The sequence below is a fragment of the Leptinotarsa decemlineata genome, unplaced genomic scaffold, assembly GCF_025532065.1.
Source record: "Leptinotarsa decemlineata unplaced genomic scaffold, Ldec_3_MD MMD2_tig00001019_RagTag_RagTag, whole genome shotgun sequence".
Classification (NCBI taxonomy): domain Eukaryota; kingdom Metazoa; phylum Arthropoda; class Insecta; order Coleoptera; family Chrysomelidae; genus Leptinotarsa; species Leptinotarsa decemlineata.
In genome coordinates, this window is record NW_027412557.1 from 8,348,524 (window position 1) to 8,366,969 (window position 18,446).

The 18,446-nt window shown below is 33.5% G+C and overlaps 2 protein-coding genes across 5 annotated transcripts in view; one reads left to right on the forward strand and one right to left on the reverse strand.

The window, feature by feature from the left end:
- FipoQ (F-box/LRR-repeat protein FipoQ) overlaps nucleotides 1-7,189 on the forward strand; it is a 33,146-nt gene extending 25,957 nt beyond the window's left edge. For all 4 annotated transcript variants that reach the window (XM_074175433.1, XM_023161743.2, XM_074175432.1 and 1 more), the window contains exons 4-7: nucleotides 1,808-2,016; nucleotides 4,894-5,054; nucleotides 6,070-6,273; nucleotides 6,509-7,189. In XM_074175433.1, coding sequence (XP_074031534.1) covers nucleotides 1,808-2,016; nucleotides 4,894-5,054; nucleotides 6,070-6,273; nucleotides 6,509-6,644 — 710 coding nt within the window. In that variant the 3' untranslated portion in view covers nucleotides 6,645-7,189. The remainder of the gene's footprint in view (nucleotides 1-1,807; nucleotides 2,017-4,893; nucleotides 5,055-6,069; nucleotides 6,274-6,508) is intronic.
- On the reverse strand, nucleotides 6,656-17,307 carry LOC111506620 (TRC8 ring finger protein). The gene is made up of 2 exons (XM_023161741.2): nucleotides 16,911-17,307; nucleotides 6,656-10,907 (listed from the first exon to the last, which is right to left on the reverse strand). The coding sequence occupies exons 1-2, from the start codon at nucleotides 17,170-17,172 to the stop codon at nucleotides 9,217-9,219; spliced, it is 1,953 nt and encodes a 650-aa protein (XP_023017509.2). The 5' UTR covers nucleotides 17,173-17,307; the 3' UTR covers nucleotides 6,656-9,216.
- Nucleotides 17,308-18,446: the final 1,139 nt, after the last annotated feature.

Below are 18,446 nucleotides of genomic sequence, written 5' to 3' on the forward strand. Positions count from 1 at the left end.
AAGTAGGTCTCCTGTTATGCAGGGAAATAACTGCACCCTCCAACTAGAAGACCCTCTTATATCCTTTCGTAAAGACTGTTAGCTATCTGGAATCGTACCTTGTCGAGGTTGTCATATGTTCAAGGTGTAATAATCCCATCCTGTTTACATATAAAGGCATCTTCACGTCAGCTATTCAGACGTGCAGCACTTTTTCACGTCTGTTTCAGGTGAATCATTGTTTGAGCAAGTGTTAACTGAACTGTTCTGTCCTTCTGCTCAATAATTTGTTACAAGAATACTTGAGGAGGTGATAAATCGCCAAACCAACCATAGTAGAGTTGTAAAGGTGGTGACATCTCTCCCTACGAAGACGCCAAATATGAGATCGACAGAAGACTCAATCCTTGAATATCAAAGATTGACGAAGCTCCCCAAGGCGGTCAGTTGCAAAGCCGAGCTTCGACATTGCCCGCTGAACGAGAGTCGTCCTCTGTCTTTCATTGCGGGTTTCACTTCAAGGCAACTACTTGTGATCTAACAACACACAGCGCCATTTCGACCCGAAAAGATCTCATTAGTGGTTAAATAACACAACTGACCTAAAAAGTACAAACCCGAAAAGTACAACCCTACGACGTAGGGTTCAACAAGAGAACCAAAGTGAAATGATTAGGACATCAACAACTCCGATAGTAACAGATACAACTGTCGGGGAAAATTAAATATCTGAGAGTGATTTTAGATCCAACTGACCTCTAACTAACTCTAAGACAGGATAATAAAAAGGTGGAGAGAGCACTGATGCTGGCTACATGTACTTATGAGAGAAATGGAGGCTGAAACCATATATGTTGTTTTGGCTATACTTGGTGGTGATTGAACCCATGACAACACATGCTCATTTGGTATGATCGTCGAAATAAAACAGACGGAAGAAGTGAAGCTGCTACTATCAACGAACTGCTTCTTTGAAAATAACGGAAGCAATGAAAACCACATCAATAACAGCATTGGGAGATTATTTTGTTTGAGTCTCCCCCTTTTACATCATGTAGGATTGAAGGCAAATTCAGAAATCAAAATTCACCGAATTACAAGGGGTCGGACGAAATAGGAATTTAGGAATGAGTAAAGGAATGAACATCAAACATGTCTACGAATCTGTACAATTCCGAAACATAGTTAAAATCATACACTATGAATAATTGATGGTAAACAGGCACCCCGAGAACATGCTTGGCAGAAACACCTGGTGTAAAAAAGGAAAGAAAATTGAATTTGGAAAAAATTTGCGTTATAGCTACCCGGTTGGTCAATTTACAATCATGCATTTCTTTTTCTAGTAAGGATTTGCCAAAAGCTCCATCATATTCGAAAAGACATCCCTTCGAATAATTTTACCGTTTTGAGGTAAGTCAGTATAACCTTGAAATTCGAAAATGGGAAAGCTATTCGAATAATTTCACCGATTTTATATCTAAAAGCAACACTGATATCTCGTCAATACCGAAGGAGTGGCGGAACTAGAAATACAGCAGTCGTAAGGCTTCAAATAAAGCAGTCTGAGATAGCACAGTCATGGAGACAGAGACAGGAGACCTCTTGAATAAATTATAGGTCATGTGTTTTGATAAGACTAGGTCGATATTGTGACAAAATGCCTGAAAATTTTTTTACAATTAGATTGATCAACATTTATTGACATTGTACAACAGATCTAATGAATACTTATTAATATAACTTTCATTTATGTATTCTATTCTTCAATAACATATACTTCTTTTTTGAGTTTATTCAGTTATTCTAGTAGTATTCAATTTTTCAGACTTACAGAGTGAATATCTGATGCAAGTTGAATGGGAAAAGTGTTCTGTGCAGGAACTTGATATAACAGCAACTGACTTATCCACAGAATGTCTTCAAGATATGCTCACTCGGTTACCTGGCTTGAGATTTTTGAGCGCTGGACAACTGAACGGATTCAACGATTCCGTTTTGAAAACTTGGATGGAGGCAGGGAATCCCAGAAATCTGGTAGGAACTACGATATAGGGTGTTTTATAACTATGGTACGAAACTACAGAGGGTGATTCGCTAGGTCGTTTAAAAAAAGTTTCCATGAGTGTATATCCGTATATACAGGGCGTTGAAGTTCAAAAAGAAAAACTATATTTATAGAATATCACGAATATCATCCTCGAACCGATTTGGTTGAGAATAATAAGACGCTTATTTAGCCCTAAATAGATTCAAATTATTAGGTCTAGTGGTGTCTCAGTGAGAAATGCTGACAATAATATTGAAAAAAATAACGTTTGTTGTAGTTATTTATTGTCTCAGATCAAGCAAATGAAAATACAAAGTTTTAGTGTTTTGGAAGAAAGCTTAGGGAAAATCTGTTACGCCACTGGTTCCAATAGGTAAAAAAATAAGTATCCATCTGCTTTTTATAACAAATTGTTGCCAAGTGCAATCGCAAGTATATATCTGCTTTGGAGACGAATTATCAGTGATAGTTGTATTGTCCTATCAGTAAAATTCAAAGTTATCAAAAAATAATGATTTTATTAACGCTGAAATGCACTTTATTAATGGATTAGCAAATGGAAATACGAAAAAAGGACGGAGAATTCTCTATCCTCTATCATAGTAATCCATGTGTTGAAACACAAAGTTACATGCAAGATCATGTGAAACTAATAAATATTAAAATATTGCAGGTAGTGGATGACCAGAAATGTAACAACGCCTGAACTAGAAATACTTGATGCGATAGAACCAGGAAAATTGCACTGCAGATTAAAGTCAGCCCATAAACCATTTGTAAAGTTCTAAAAAGAAACTTCCTATATATCACAAGGTTTACTGCCTCGGGATTTTCACTCAAAATTATTGTTTTGCAGGTGGTTGGTTCATACAATGACGCACAATGATTATGTCCACAAAATATTTCATTTAAGGACGAGACAAGTTTCACGAGATGCTATCGTGACGTTTTCCCGGTGGTTCCACAATAATTGATCACACTATATAATTGAACTCAACTTAATTTCATACTACACTGTCAGTACAACACAAAGACTCTAACTGAAATTCATACCAATACTCAAATGTCTATATTCTTTTTTTTTTATTATTAGCTCAGTTCTCCTGGACTTCCCGAACTACACCAGACTCCCCTCTCCCCTTATAAATCTTATGAAAGTCTCCTGAAGCCGATAGAATCATTTTCGAAGCGACGCGCGCGACACCTAGAAGCTTGAGTGCGACCTTGGCCAAGTCACAGTTGATAGGCGAAGACCAGCGGCGGTTGGCGTTATTTTTAGGGGATAATTTACAACAATATTATGACGAAAACCTTCATATTATTAAACGAAGACATCTTCAGCAATAATTTTCGCTAAATTGATAGGAGTTATTGGTATTTGCTCATTTTTTCATTAGCAAGAATAACAGGTGAATCCTACACTGACTTTTTGCGAGATCATTTACCCATTATGTTAGAAGAAGTACCCGAATTATAAGACTCAACACGTGGTTCACGTCAATATCACCTATCCTAATTGCTGGATTGGACGTGCAAGACCTCAAAAGTGTACAGCTCGCGTCCTGATATGAATCCTCCAGATTTTTATTTATGGGATCATCTGAAGGTTCTTATTTATGAAACTCCTGAACTAGATGTGAATGACCTGAGGAATCGAATAATTTACAATTGCAATGAATGACAAGTCGGTTGCATTTGTGTATTTTATCAAAAGATTGACATTTTGCTCATTTACTTGTTAATTTTTCGTTTTTATTCTATATTATCCGTGGATAACTTTTAGAATGCCTTTCATATTGTTTTATCTCGAAAACGAAATTAGATGAAAAGAAAACACAAGAGACCACAAAGTTGTATTTTTAGTCAGTCAATAACGATTTTTTTCTCAATATCATAAGTTGTGATGCTCAATCTAGTTAGAGCTACATGAGTTCCTCATTACTTCAAATAACTGTATCAAATTTCAATCAAATCAGTTCAAGAATTTTCATATTTTATAACAGGTTTTTGAAACTTCAATGCCCTGTATCTTGGAGACTAAGCAACTTCAGACATATATTGATAGGAACATTTTTATGGACAACCTAACGAATTACTCTATGAAGTTTCGTACCGTAATTAGGAATCACCCTGTATATACTAACTTGAAAAATAAATGAATCTGATATTATTTACACAGTGCGATTACATTCTTTCAAGAAGATAATTTTTTTAAAGTTTTTTTCTAATTTCATAAGTTTTCTAAGGACTTCGAATTTGGACAGTTTTCTCGCGATCTCGTTTTTTCTAGACATTTTCTCAATTTTTTCGACAATATTTTATTACGTCAAGTTTATATCTCGAAACACAATTAGAATCTCAAAAAAATCGAGTTCCAGGAAGTAGTCAAGATGTCGAAAAAACACGTGAGCTCTAGAACGGCACTTCTGTTTGCCTTTGTAGTCAGTGGTGCTTTGCTGAACCACAAATGTATCGTTGAACTCGAAAGCACTTGAAATAACGGACTACTCGTGAATCGAGTTGGTATCGTCTCCCCTTACAAAGACGCCATGTATTAGATGTCCTTTCGGTTGTGCATTATCCAACATACATTCGTGGTTCGGCCTAGCACCACTGATAAGATCTATTAAGCAGATCGAAACAGCGTAGAATCGGTATTGATTTATTATGAATGATTTGTTTTTGAGCATTTTTTCAACTAATTGCCTTGCAGTGAAAGCTACAGAGACAGAAGACAAATCTCATTTAGAGGTCGATATCGAAGCTTGGCGTTGCAACCGCCTTTGCGAGACTCGTTTTTATTGAAATTTATGGCTTGAGTCTTCGGTTGATCTATCAGATGGAAAAATTACTTTTTTTTTCAGGTAGCTTTGGATTTGGAATGTTCAGACAATTTGAGTGAGGAAGCAATATACAAATTTCTGTGCAAGCATGGCCACCAGCTCTGGGGACTGGGATTAGCTGGTATGACACATATAACTGATTCCTTGTGGCAGACCGTTTTACCAATTTTGACAAATGCAAAGTAAGTGTATAGCTGTTTTTTCAAATGAACAGAAGAACGTGAAACTTGTAAATGTGAATTTTGGTAAATCAAATGAAGATTACTTAAAATTAATAAAAATCACAATATTTTGTCCAAGAAGGAAAAGAGGGCGTAACCTGTTAATTAGATGGATTATAGTGTGTGTGGTAGAGCATTGAGTTATTATCAGCAAATTTTTACAGTAGATAGATAATTATTTATTTGATTCTTGGAATCATATTACTTAGACAAAAGATGAAGGGAAGAAAAAAGGAAAATGCTTAGATGGTACAATCCAAATAATTAAACTCGATTTGAAAGATGGTCACTTCTGACAAACTAAGATATGATAATAATGGAAACTTCCACAATAGAAAAAAAAAGCACTAGATACAAGATGGAGTGGTGTGGCACTAAAATGCGTATGGACTGCATAAAATAAAATACAAACTATCTTGTGTTTAGTCCGTACCTTCACAAAATTGTTGTTACACTTTCCATGTTGTTCAAAAATAATCATACGTTTTTTAAAATCATTTTTAGTTATTATTTAGTATTTTTTATGGATGAAATTTCCTACTTCATCTTTCAAAGACGACAACTCAGTGAGAAGAGTGTTGCAGTTCTGGTATTTGGGAACAATTTTGGATTTATTCTACGCCATCGGTTCAATTTCTACCTTTTAGAAAAATACTATCTGGTTTCAAGTCGTTAAGCCATAATGTCCAATAGAATGGACATATGTTGAAAAGTAGTAGTCGAGTATATATTTTTTTTCGTTGAACTCTTGAAAAATAATCTCTACCAATCTCCAAAATTCAGAATTTTCCCTCAAACAGAAAGTCGTGACTCAAAAGGTTAATATTTAATCTGAAGGTTTATATTCAAAGGTCGTAACATGTATACTTACATGCTATAGACCCACTAATTATACCTTGTGGTACGATTTCGATGGCCCATCCTATATGTGAATCTACAGGATAAGCAAACTGATTGTTTTTTATTGTACTTTCAGGATTTTGATTATGGGGACGCAAGAACGTCTAGGGGTGAACATACTTGTTGATCAGCTGATGGACAGTATTGCTAGAAACTGTCCAAATTTGGAAAGAATAGAAATGCGATGGGATCCAGAAAACTTGAGATTTTCGGACAAGAGCCAAAAAGCTATCGATACAATCAGAGTTAAATGTCTAAAATTGAGATGTTTGTGCCTGAGGTTTGTATAATTTTTGACTACATCGATATGAGTTCTGTACACAACTTTAATGTTTAATTTATCTGCACTATCGTGTCCCTTTTTCAGGAGGAAGAAAAGCATACCAGTCTTTACTTACATGATTAAAAAAACATTTTACTGCATGCATGTCTTATATTCATTGAATTAACTTCATCAGTATAAAGTCAGAGGGATCCATTTCATTCCTTACATGATTTTTTTGTTTATTTTTCAGTGATGGACGATACTATGAAGTGGTCACAGCCAACTTTGAACGAGCAGATAGAATGACTGTAGTTAGAACATTAACAAATTGCAGAATTTCCAATTACTATTTACTATTGAATTATAAAGATTTGATTTTCAACTGAATGATTACAAATTCTAAACTGAAAATATTTTATTAGTCTATAACACATTTACAGGACAGTTCCGAAACTTGTGTACAATAATTTTCTGCAACTATAAACTAGAATTGGAATAAATTATGGATAGAAAAAAGTAGTGGCATTTACATTATCTGTACAATAAGTTATATACAAAAGTATATTTTCCCAATAAAGATAATCAATACAAGTTGTATTCATGATATTATTTGCTTAATTATTATTTTTGTGCTCAAGAGAAAAATAAGTTTATACTGATTGCACAAAATTATTCTTTTTTGGGAAAACTTTCAACTATAATAACTAATATCATTTGATATTATTACTCAATAAAATGTGACCAATTTTTAAGAGAGCCAAATTCAAAATGAAATGTTGAATATTTTTTTATATAGAAACTATATTCTGGTAATCTCTTTTCAAATATAAATTTGAATATAAACAACTTCAACCTCAATAATTACCCCAAAATAATTTTTAATCAGATTTCTACCATTCACAACCATTAGTGAAAAAAAACAAACGAAAAATAAATGAAAAAGCATATTAGTTCCAAACTACTGAACTTTGCTGAATGAAATTCAATTCTAAAATCGTCACAAAAAACATGGGAAGTCTGACAGTGGATCTATTACCACGCACCGATTATTACACAAAATGGATAATTGACAACTGATATAAGGTGATATAATAGGACTATTTGACACTTTAAATTATTGCTCATAATTCGAGTAAAAAATTTTCCATTTTTAATTGGATTCGTCCATACTTGAAAAACAATGAAAAACGAAAATTTTTTATCAACATATTCTCTTATGGAAAGTTTACAAAATAAAACATGTTTTTTTGGTAAGAATAAGTAATAATGAAGTGTTTAGCTGAGTGATAAGTATTGAAATATTCAAGAAGTAACCTTTGTAGTACGGTTTAAGTATTAGTCAAGTATAGAAGAGCTACGTAAATTGAAACAAATGTTGTGATATGATCACAAGGGATAAATGAACCAATTAGATCAACAATTATTTGATAATGTTCCAAAGTGTAGGTCACAATTGTTCAACTAGCAAAGGTTTTTATGAAAAGACAAGCACTCGACAGGTCATTGTTCAGAATTTTGAAATGAAGGTACCTTATTTAGCTCTTTCTGAAGATCATGTTTAAATAATAGTTGAAAAACTGACTTCGTATTCTCTCAGAAAAAGAGAACAAAATCTGAGCTAGTAGGTTGTTGCCGAAAGTGCCAAAAGTTTCTTTTATTACTGTGGCATACAACATATACCACTGGATGTCTGCTGCAATAGCAGAATAAACGTTTGGCACTTCAGGTTCCATTCAACTACGGCCTACTGCTCTCTTCAGTCTTTAATCGTGACTTCGGCATGAAAGTCTTTGATCTTATAAAACATAAAAAATTGAAGACAATTTGATACACATTTTTTTGGGTCTCTATCAACAAAATTATTTTCTCAAGAGGATATTTAAGAAAACGTAGTTTAAATGAGATACCCTGATCTCTTCTCAACTCAGTTGAAAAGTGTTATATTTGTGAGTGGACTCCCGATAAAATTTTTTTTCATTTAGGTAAGTTTGGAGATTTTTTTTGCATTACCTGGTAGGAAAATATTTTTTGCCAGTGTTGCTATGAATTGCAAAAACATTTTCTGACTGAACAGCCCATAGACACTGAAAAATACCGTAATTTCATTACAACTTCCTCAAGCAGATATTTTTTGCCAAGGTGCCGTCAAGTATTATATCAAATTTATTAGTGTCTTTGGGCTAATATTGCTGAACTTCTCATAATAACGTGTTTTCAAAATTAAGAGTTTTTCACCGAAAATATTTGAATATTTCAAGTGTTTTCAACATTATAAATTCACTTTCGAGTTTTTCTTATGAAAATCAATATCTCTGCCAAAAAGTATAATAATATTGGCATTGAGCAAAGTACAACAATATAAAATTAATGAAAATATAATAATTTCATGTAATAGAAAAAATACTCAATTCAACCTTTTTTTTTATGGCCATGTAGAGTTTCAGGTATCAACTTTCAACATTACTTACTCTTTTAATGAAACACTTGCATACAATTATATAAACTTGTAGAACAAATATCCTCTCATCAATTTGATAATCTAGATTATCTATAAACTTTAGTAATGTCAGGTAGGTTTCGTTGTGCATGAATTCAAATCAGGTCATCATCAAATCATGAAACTACTTGTATTAACCTCTTAGGGTCTTTCTGAGTTCGTTTGACAAACAATTTGACAATATATTTCAATTCAGAACATTTCAACTTATGAACAATTAATAAATAAAAGTATGTACAGTCACTATATCAATGTAATGCTTAGGTTCAGAAGCTAGAGACTTGAGTGGCAAGACCTCAAATTCCAATTAAGAACTATATAGTTTTCACCAATCTAGTCTCTTGATAAAAAAGTACAATTTACTCAAAGTCAATAACAGCCTAAATATTAATCATTTTCAGCTCGAAAACAATCCCAAAGCTCCTTGATGAATTATTCTATATCACAATTTGAAAAACCTATCACCTGTTATAGTCATTCCCCAATTCCTGATAGTTTTCGACGGGTGGCCTAGGATCCCTTTGGTCATTCGAATCAATGCCATGTAATACTTCATGGCAAAGCGGACACCTATCCTGAACATAAAGCCATTTTCTTAAGCAAACTCCATGAAAGAAGTGTCTGCATTTGGTTATTTTGGCAGACTGCATTTCTTGATAACATATGGCACAAACGTCATCTAATTCACGTAACTGCTCTTCTGCAGCCTCAGGAAGGCTTTCTATTTTGTTGACTGCTGTTCGACGTTTCATAAAGACTGACCAGCCTGCTTTTGCGTCACACCATATATTGAAATAAGCATGAATGCACATCATGACCGCCCTAATTGCGCTGCCACTTTCAAACAACAGAATCCAAGCTCCGTTGAAGAATAAAAATATTCCAAAGCAAAACTCTATAGTGTTACCAAAAGCTCTAATATAATAAATGTAGTCATCTAGTTTCTCCCAGAAAGTTTCCCTTCTTGAATCAAGCAGAAAGAGGGTATAGATTGCTAAAGATACACAAACTTTAATGATAACTTCAATGCTGAATGCAGTAACAGCTAATAGCCATGTTGACATTTCTTGTGTCTTCCAAAGGAAGTACATGAGCAACAAAGGTAACAAGATTAGAACACCACACACCAATAAAGCGTGCAAGTGCCTTTTTACAGATGGGTTATGAGATGCACTTAAACTCATCATAAGGGGATTGACCACATTATGTGTGAAATGGAGAAGAGCTGTGAAAAGAAGACAAAAATTTCTGCACAGCCTCACAAACCTCACCTCGGGTTCCAGACCTGTCAGACCAGTCTGGAGGGCTAAAATATAAAACACAATAGCTGAGACTGTTCCAAAATTTTTGTCGTTTTCTTCATCAGTCAGCAAAACCCACTGGAAAAATTTTCCAATATAGTTACAAATATAAGAAACTATGCTAGTGATGCCCAAAACAGCAGTTAGTGTATCACAGCCTGTGACCATTGAATATTTCAGAAGTCTGAAATATGGAGAATTTCCATCTTCTATATCCCAGTACCCTGATAAGAAGAAAATTCCTGCATGCTCCAACAATCTCAGAATCCAAAAAGTTCGTAATACCTCAGGAACATTTAATCTCAACCATTCGGATTCAACCAGGGCAGACATGCCAAAATTTGAAACGAAATTTTTAGCTTGCACATATCCAGAGGAAACAGAGTGTATGACTTGAAAGAAAGAAGAGCACAGAACAAATTTTACCATTAGGAAAGGTATCAGAGCTGCTACAACTGGAGCATAATTCAATAAAAAAGCAGGGATTGGCAATACTGCCAAAATCGAAGGTACAAGAAAAATTCCTGGTAGAAGTTTTTGTAAGATTGGATTCCTTGGTCCGAGATATATGTTGATAAAAACTACTGAAAGAAGTGACTGGAGGATGTAGTTCTGGATAATGTTGATGAAAAATATTTTATGAGTACATAATTCTTCCAAGTTGAAGGAGATTATATTGCTTAAGATGTTGATGGATCCATTTTTGTAATGCTCAGTGCTCAATACCGATTTGACAATATTGACATTTGTCCAGTATGACAGGAGTATGAGACCCAATGACGTGAGATACATGTAGACTACCACTAAATGTTTGGTATTCAAAATGAACATACATAATGCAACCGTGCAACCTGAAACAAAAAATGTATTATAATATAACGTATGAAACCTATTTCAATTTGAACAAGTTTGATGTAAATTAGTACACTAGATGGTACTAGCCCAAAAGCATTGCACTTTTAACTCACTGTTGTCCTCGTTTAGGCAGATTGAAACAGTAATATTTGGTATAAAATTAAGGACGCAATGCTTTTGAATTATGGTATTATCCTGTGGTTTGATTGCAGTCAAAGCTACAGCTATTCTAAAAATCTATGTAACAGGACCGACCTTATTAACGAAATATTTTCGTTCAAATTCAAAGGGGCATATTTTTAGGAGAGATTACTTTTTGGGAAAAGGCTTTTTGCCTTTCACTTCTCTCTCTCCAAATGAAAAATGTAGGAAACTTCCATAGGAAGGAAGAAGCAATTAAATATTGTGTAGCGTTCATAAGGATGATATGTGATTCAATTCCATAATGTTTGGAGTACAAACTGAATAAGAACAAGTGGTTTTGATATAATTCAGTATCCATATGAAAGTATGTTATCTTTTATTATTCAATTTTCACGTGAAAGTAGTTGTTTCAGGAGGGCTTTTTCTTACAGTTGAAAATTATGTTGCCAAAATTTGAAAATTTTACTTTTCTTCGCTGCGGAAAAATGTTTGTGAAAAAAGTAGGACAATTATAAAAAAATAGGACACAATTTAAAAATATTTCTTATTAGAAGTAATCACTAAGAAAAAAAGACTTAAATCTAATGAGTTGTTGGAAAATATATATGCGACTTCTTTGAATTTTCTCCTAAACCAGTGTTCCTCCTTGTGGATGATTTCAGCTTGAGCCCACTTGATGTCATGTTGATGAGTCCAAACGTGCTCTGCTATTCCTGATTTGCTGGTTTCTCCTCGCTGTGCTGTGCTCGGTAATGAGAACTTTCAATGGTCTCTTAGTTTCGCCGATATATGATTCTCCGCACTCACAGGGTATCCGGTAAATGCAATTCTTGGAATCGCAGTCTGCGTTTGGTGGCCTGGTTTTTGTGACGCTGTTACAGATAGTGTACCCAGATCTGAAGCAGGTTCTGTTAAACTTGGACCCAATCCTTCTTATTCTTTCCGACAATCATCTGATGTAGGGAAGTACAAGTACTGGTTGTGGCGGCTTCTCTTCCTTCTTCATTATTTTTGGAGTAACTATTTCGTTGAAGGTCATTTTTGATGATGCCTAGTTCCTTTTCTAGACCTTCCTTTGTATTACAGAGCCCGAAAGCACGGTCTAGTAGAGTCTTGATGATTCCTCTCTTAGTCAATTGATGGTGGTTGGATTCCTGGTTGAGATAATGTCCTGTGTGAGTGGGTCGTGTCGGTCCTCTTCACCAATACGTCTAAGAATGGCAATTCGTTGTGGACTTCCTTCTCCATTGTGAAAGTGATGTAAGGACTTACGTTGTTGATGTGCTTTAGGAAGGTGTCTAGTTCTACATTCCCATGGTTCCATATTATGAAGGTGTCGTCCAGGTATCTCAACCAGACTCGGGGCTTCTTCAATGGCCAGAGTTTCAAACCACTCCATATATATATATTGGCTATAACCAGTGAAAGTGGCGATCTCATTGGCAGTTCCTCATCTTGCGTAAAGAATATGTCCTTCAGTTGGAAGTAGCAGTTTCGTACACAGCATCCTAGTAATTACATGATTACTTGTATCGGTAAGTTTTTTCTATCTTTCAGGTCCCCATCTTCGGATAGCTTCCTCTGTATGATTTGAAGTGCTCCTTCGACAGGGACGTTGGTGTAGAGGCTTTCCACGTCGAAACTGATCAGTTGATCCTGCTCGTATTTTTATTTCATTGTAATTTCAGTTTTTTTTTTGCTTAATATAGTTATTTTTCAGCAAATTTTTAAAAATTTTTTACACTGTTTTTATTTTATTCCAACTATGTATGTCTTTCATCAAACATCTCTCATGAGCTATGAGTTTGATTCATCCACGAGTTCAAACATTTTCTACTAGTAATGGAATCATTTGAATTCCAAGTTCTTGGTTATCCGAATATCCAAACAATTGGTATATTTCGATTATGAGAACTGAATGCATGGGTTGTCAATCCGAACCAACTGAATTTTGATGCATTTGATTTAGTATTGCCTGTGTGAAACGAATTAAGGATGAGGTGTAGGAATGAACACTAATTGAAATATTCTGAAACGCAACACATTTTAATCTTAAAACTCAAAAACTATTTATGACACGTGGTGAATGTTTTTCCATTCTTGAAAATTAAACAACAAACATTTCAAAAAGTGAACAATGACGCTGCTGCAACATTGTTTATGAAGTGTGAATACAAATTTATGAAGTGTCAATACAAATATACATAATACAAAAAAAAAGAAATGGGGAAGACAAGCTTATAATCTATAACTGAAATAAATACGATTCATTCAAAGATTTTCTGTTAAGTACAAAACCATTTTCCCATAAATAATTCTTTGATTTCTTGAACATAGAGAAACTACTTAAGGCCTTCAAATGATCTGGAAGATGGTTATATATCTTTGTACAAATGTATTCCGCCCCACATGGCGTTACTTTGAATCTTTATAAGGGTAAATGAAAGTGGTTTTTGATTCTAGTATCGTGTTGATGAAATTTCAGTTGATTTGTGTTTGAACACATACTTACACATTTTAAAACTATAAACAAGTGTTATTGTTAAGATACCATACTACTTAAAAAGCGCCTTAAAAAGTGCATGATTCTCTGAATAATTTGCTATGCAACACAGAATATGCTTTTGTGTTATAAAAACAATTTCTCACTGAGATCCACCCCAGAAAGTCATCATACCTAAGTCTTGAATCTACTTGAGCAAAATATATCAAGCTTATGTTCACTGCAACTCCCTTTTTTTTTATTTAGCCCTAGGACATGCAATATTTAATAAATTATACTTTGACAAAATGGTTTAGACTTTCGCGGCTGAGGTTTTCAGTGTCATTGTTTCTCGAGTTTGAAAGCCGTGGATTTTTGAAATTTCTTCCAAAAATCCACGGCTTTCAAACTTATCATTATGATGAAAGGTTCTATTTCCTCAACTAAATGGTCTAATTGCCACATGTTGTCATCTTTTTTTATAACATGTTCAATACATTTTCGCCATTTTTCGGAATAGACACTTTCAAGGGACTCCTTAAAGAATATTTTATTCTTGCAACGAAACCCTTTACTTGAGCCTAAACGAGTTGAATGGGATTAAGTTCGCAATGATAAGGGTGCAGACTCATAATAATAACATTTTGTTTCTATGACTTCTTGCCCACTACATATTTTGTGAAATGAGCTTTATAGGACAATAGTTCTTTTTTAATGTTACTTTCATCAAATGGATTCTTTTTTTGTCAAAACCATTTGATGATATCCAGTTTTTTCCATGCATAAGTTGGATTTCTTTCAACTTTTATGAATTGATAACTTGCATTATCCATCACAATCATAGAGTTGAGTGGAGTGAGGTCTAACATTTGCTCAAAATATTCTTCAAACACATCGTCGTTCATGTCTTCATGGTCTTTAAACATCAATAAATCGCCCTCAACAAAACCATCAACACTTGCAATGTGGGTAATAATCAGTCGCTCCCCTTTTCCAGAAGGTGACTTCTATCCAGCAGGCCAGCTGTCAAAAAATGCTTGATGTGAACGGTAATGTGTTTGTCTTGCCACATCTTTCCAAAGATTAAGCCAAGTTTCCTCAAGATAATGAATCTTTTTGTTCTCACGTTGATACTCTCTTACCTATCTCAGGTAATGTCTCCACCAGCAAATCATTTCATTATTTTCGATTACGACAGATTTTTTGTTTTGTTTTTCCCAGCTGAAATTTAATTTGTTCTAAGTTTTTCACAATTTTTTTCTGTCTATCATTGGTAACATATTTTGGTCTTTTTTCAAGGCTCCCAATATTTTTTCGCGAGTCTGTATTTCTTCCTCAAAATAAAATTAATGTATTGTTTTTCTGATTGCAAGTTTATAGTTTTCACAAACAGTTTTTCTTCCTAAATATGGTTTTTGTGATTTCACAGTTTCATTTTTCCTCTTATTCTTGAATATACATATCGATGATTTTGAAACTCCCGTAATTTCAACAGAGTACAAACGCTATACGAAGGATTTTGGTGTATGAGAGGGTCATATACATTTTGAATATTGATCATTTAGTCAACAGAAAAAGCTCAATTGCTCATTCGATTCACCAAAGAGAAAACTGCAGTAGCCAGTGTAATTCACATGCTAACTATAATTTACTAATAAAAATACTGATTCAGACCCAAGGGCTTTATCATTAATTAATTTTCTTCAAGTGATAAAATACCTAATTCAAGCATTATTAGATAGGATCAAATGATGATGCCATCATCTTTTCCAGCAAAAATTGAAAATATCTCAGGTATACCTGTTTTAATTACGTTAGTTGTCCAGGTATGTGTTACATTAAAAAGTAGTTTTGAAGTAAAAACAATTTTGGATATTAAATAAAAAAATACATATAAATTATTAATGAGTGTTCTATATTTTTGTTATTCACATACAATTATAAAAAGTCTTTTGAGATTTTTTATATCAAATTATACCGAAAATATCAAGTCTCTGAAAGACAATATGGAACCAAATTTTACAGAGATAGGTAGAAAAATTTGGTCCTCATGTTTGACATAAGTTGAGTGAAAAATAATGGTTTATTGAGATTCAAATATATTTATAAAGCAATCTTGAAACGTTGAAGCAATTGAGTGATGATCCAGACTCAGAAACTTCTAAAAAGCAATCTCTTTTTTACAGTTGATAACCCTCACCCAAATTATTATAAGTTTATGTTTATGTTTTCACTTGCAAATACAAAAGGATACTCAATAAACTATTGTTAATGCAACAAATGTACTTGTCTCTAATCTTTATTGTGAGGTTTTCTTTTTAATAAATTTGTCAAATTTTGGGTGAAAAGTAGGGCAAGATGATGGAAAGTAGCATCTTTCAATACTGCAAATTAGAAAAGGTAGGACAATTATGAGGACCAGAAAAGATATAATTTTGAGGAAATTAAATCTTCTGTATGAAAGCCTGCAAATAAATGTCAACATTATGCAATTACAAAAAGCCGTCATTCAAACAACTTGTATTACTGGAAACTTGTTCCTGAAATAGTGTCTTTGGGTAGATGCATCTCTGAAAGTAGACTTAGGCAATAAGATTTTCAACATTAGATATTCATAATCAGCGGACAAAAATACATAAATCTAATTCAAAATTTTCAAATACTCGTTCGCGCAAGCCAGAAAAACAAATATTTACCCCATTTAAGCATTAATGATAGGTCTCGGTAGTAAACATAGCATATATCATCAAATTATAATAGACAAATTCAAACTGAGGTACTGATTGAAGTGTACGTATGTACATTTATACAAATGGAAATATATGCAAACAATCACAACATATGACTCCACAGTAGAAATAAGTAAAATCAGGTCAATATTTTATCGAGCATATGACTCAGAGATAAGACATGTTATCGCCAAATGGTAAAAATCAGGAAAAATCTGATGAACTTCCTTTTGAGAACCACTTACACTACAATAACTTTTAATTCTAAATATCTAACAAAAATGCAATTCTTGAATATTGTAAGCAGACCTAAAGTTCCAAACCAGCAAATGTAATCAGTAAGTCCTGAATAATTACATTATTTTTACCAAATTCAATAAAGTCCAATAAATGATCAATGAATTGGCTTATCTAGTTTTGTTTGTTGTACTTCATCCTAATAAGTAGATTTTTATTTCCATTATTCAGAATTGTCACTCTGTAATTATTGAGTATTTAATTCATTGAAATATAATTAGAATGAACATATATCAAAACCCCATATTCTTAAAAAGCTATAACTTTTCCATGAACTAGTTGACACTCAATAAAAGCAGTTGTTGAAAGATCAAGAAAGGAAAGGTTTTTCCAAATAACATACTAACCCAATGCACTGATCATCAACCTAAGAACAGATACCAATAGGAACTTGGACATGACTGGATCAAATGAATCGTACGATTCGCTAGGTGTTGTGATATTGAACTGATTTCCAAGTTTTGCATAGTTTTCTTCAATATTTGACAAGTCATGAATGGGCAGATCTGATATTCCAATTCCAATTTTCAAAATCTCATCGATCACAAACAACGGTGGTACTCTCAAGATTACTTCTAGAAATCCTAAAACTCTGTCCCGGAACGACATTTCATTGCAGTTGCAGAAAATGTATTTTTTATAAGATTCCCAGATGTTTTTTATTTCACTAAAGAACTCATGAAAACAATACGGAAAATAAGATACAGAAATTGTATGACATTTGACATGACAAATCTCAGATCAGTGGAATTCTGTCTAAATTTTTAGATGAGTGACAAACAAACAATGTTACCAACAGAAATTACACAAAATACTCCAAATACTTTAACTATACGGAATTTATGAAACTATGAAGCACATAATATTTTTCACCCATTAATTTGTTTTGAAGTTATGCAACGGAGAAAGATTACCCACCGCCATTGTTCTATATGTACTCTACGTAACAACGTAACTGGAATGATATAGGTAATATTGTAATAGCATCTCGAAGCTAGAATAAACAAAGTGGAGTGTAAAGACGTTGGTAGTTTCATTTCCGTCATGGTCATAGAGATGGGTATTTTCAGTTCTGTCCTAATCATTATTATGAGCGGTGTTACGTAAAGTATGATGCACTGATAGTAATCGACGGAAGATACAGATACCTACACATCCAAATCCTCCTTTGATAATCTGCATTAAATGTCAAACTTGAACTTCCAAAACATAGCCACAGTAGTTTAAGATCTACTGTGACATAGTATGTCACAGTAGATAGTATGTCTCATGTACCCTCCATAATCTCATCTAACACTTTCGAATTCTGACACTTGTCGAAGAATACCTTAAAAAAGTGAAAATCAGCACGGAACAAATACATTAACTTTTTGACAGATAACAATCTTGAGGAATAATGGATAATCATCTTTAAAACATGTTTTTTCATAAACTACACCTCACGATTTGATCTCCACAAATTTTATTTGAAAAATATATATCACAACATGTTTCGCTAACACAGTAGCTTTATCAAGTGATTCAAATCACGTGATATAGTAGCTTTATCTGCGAAACATGTTGCGATATATATTTTTCAAATAAAGTTTGTGGAGATTAAATCGTGAGGTGTAGTTTATGAAATTACTATGGATCTTCATCAAGTAACGGCCGAATCAAATCAGAAAAAAATATACATGAAAAATGTTCTTCAAGTTGTTACTGAACGTGAACATGGTAAAATAGAGCTAGTCTGGTTTAATTGTTTGGTTAAACACCTACATTTCAGATAATTCTAATTTACTCCTGAAAATGAGATTACAGATTTTAGGTAACCAAAATTTGACCCAACATCATGAATGTTTCAGTTGTGAAGTATTCTGTAGTAAAAGTATCTATCGTTC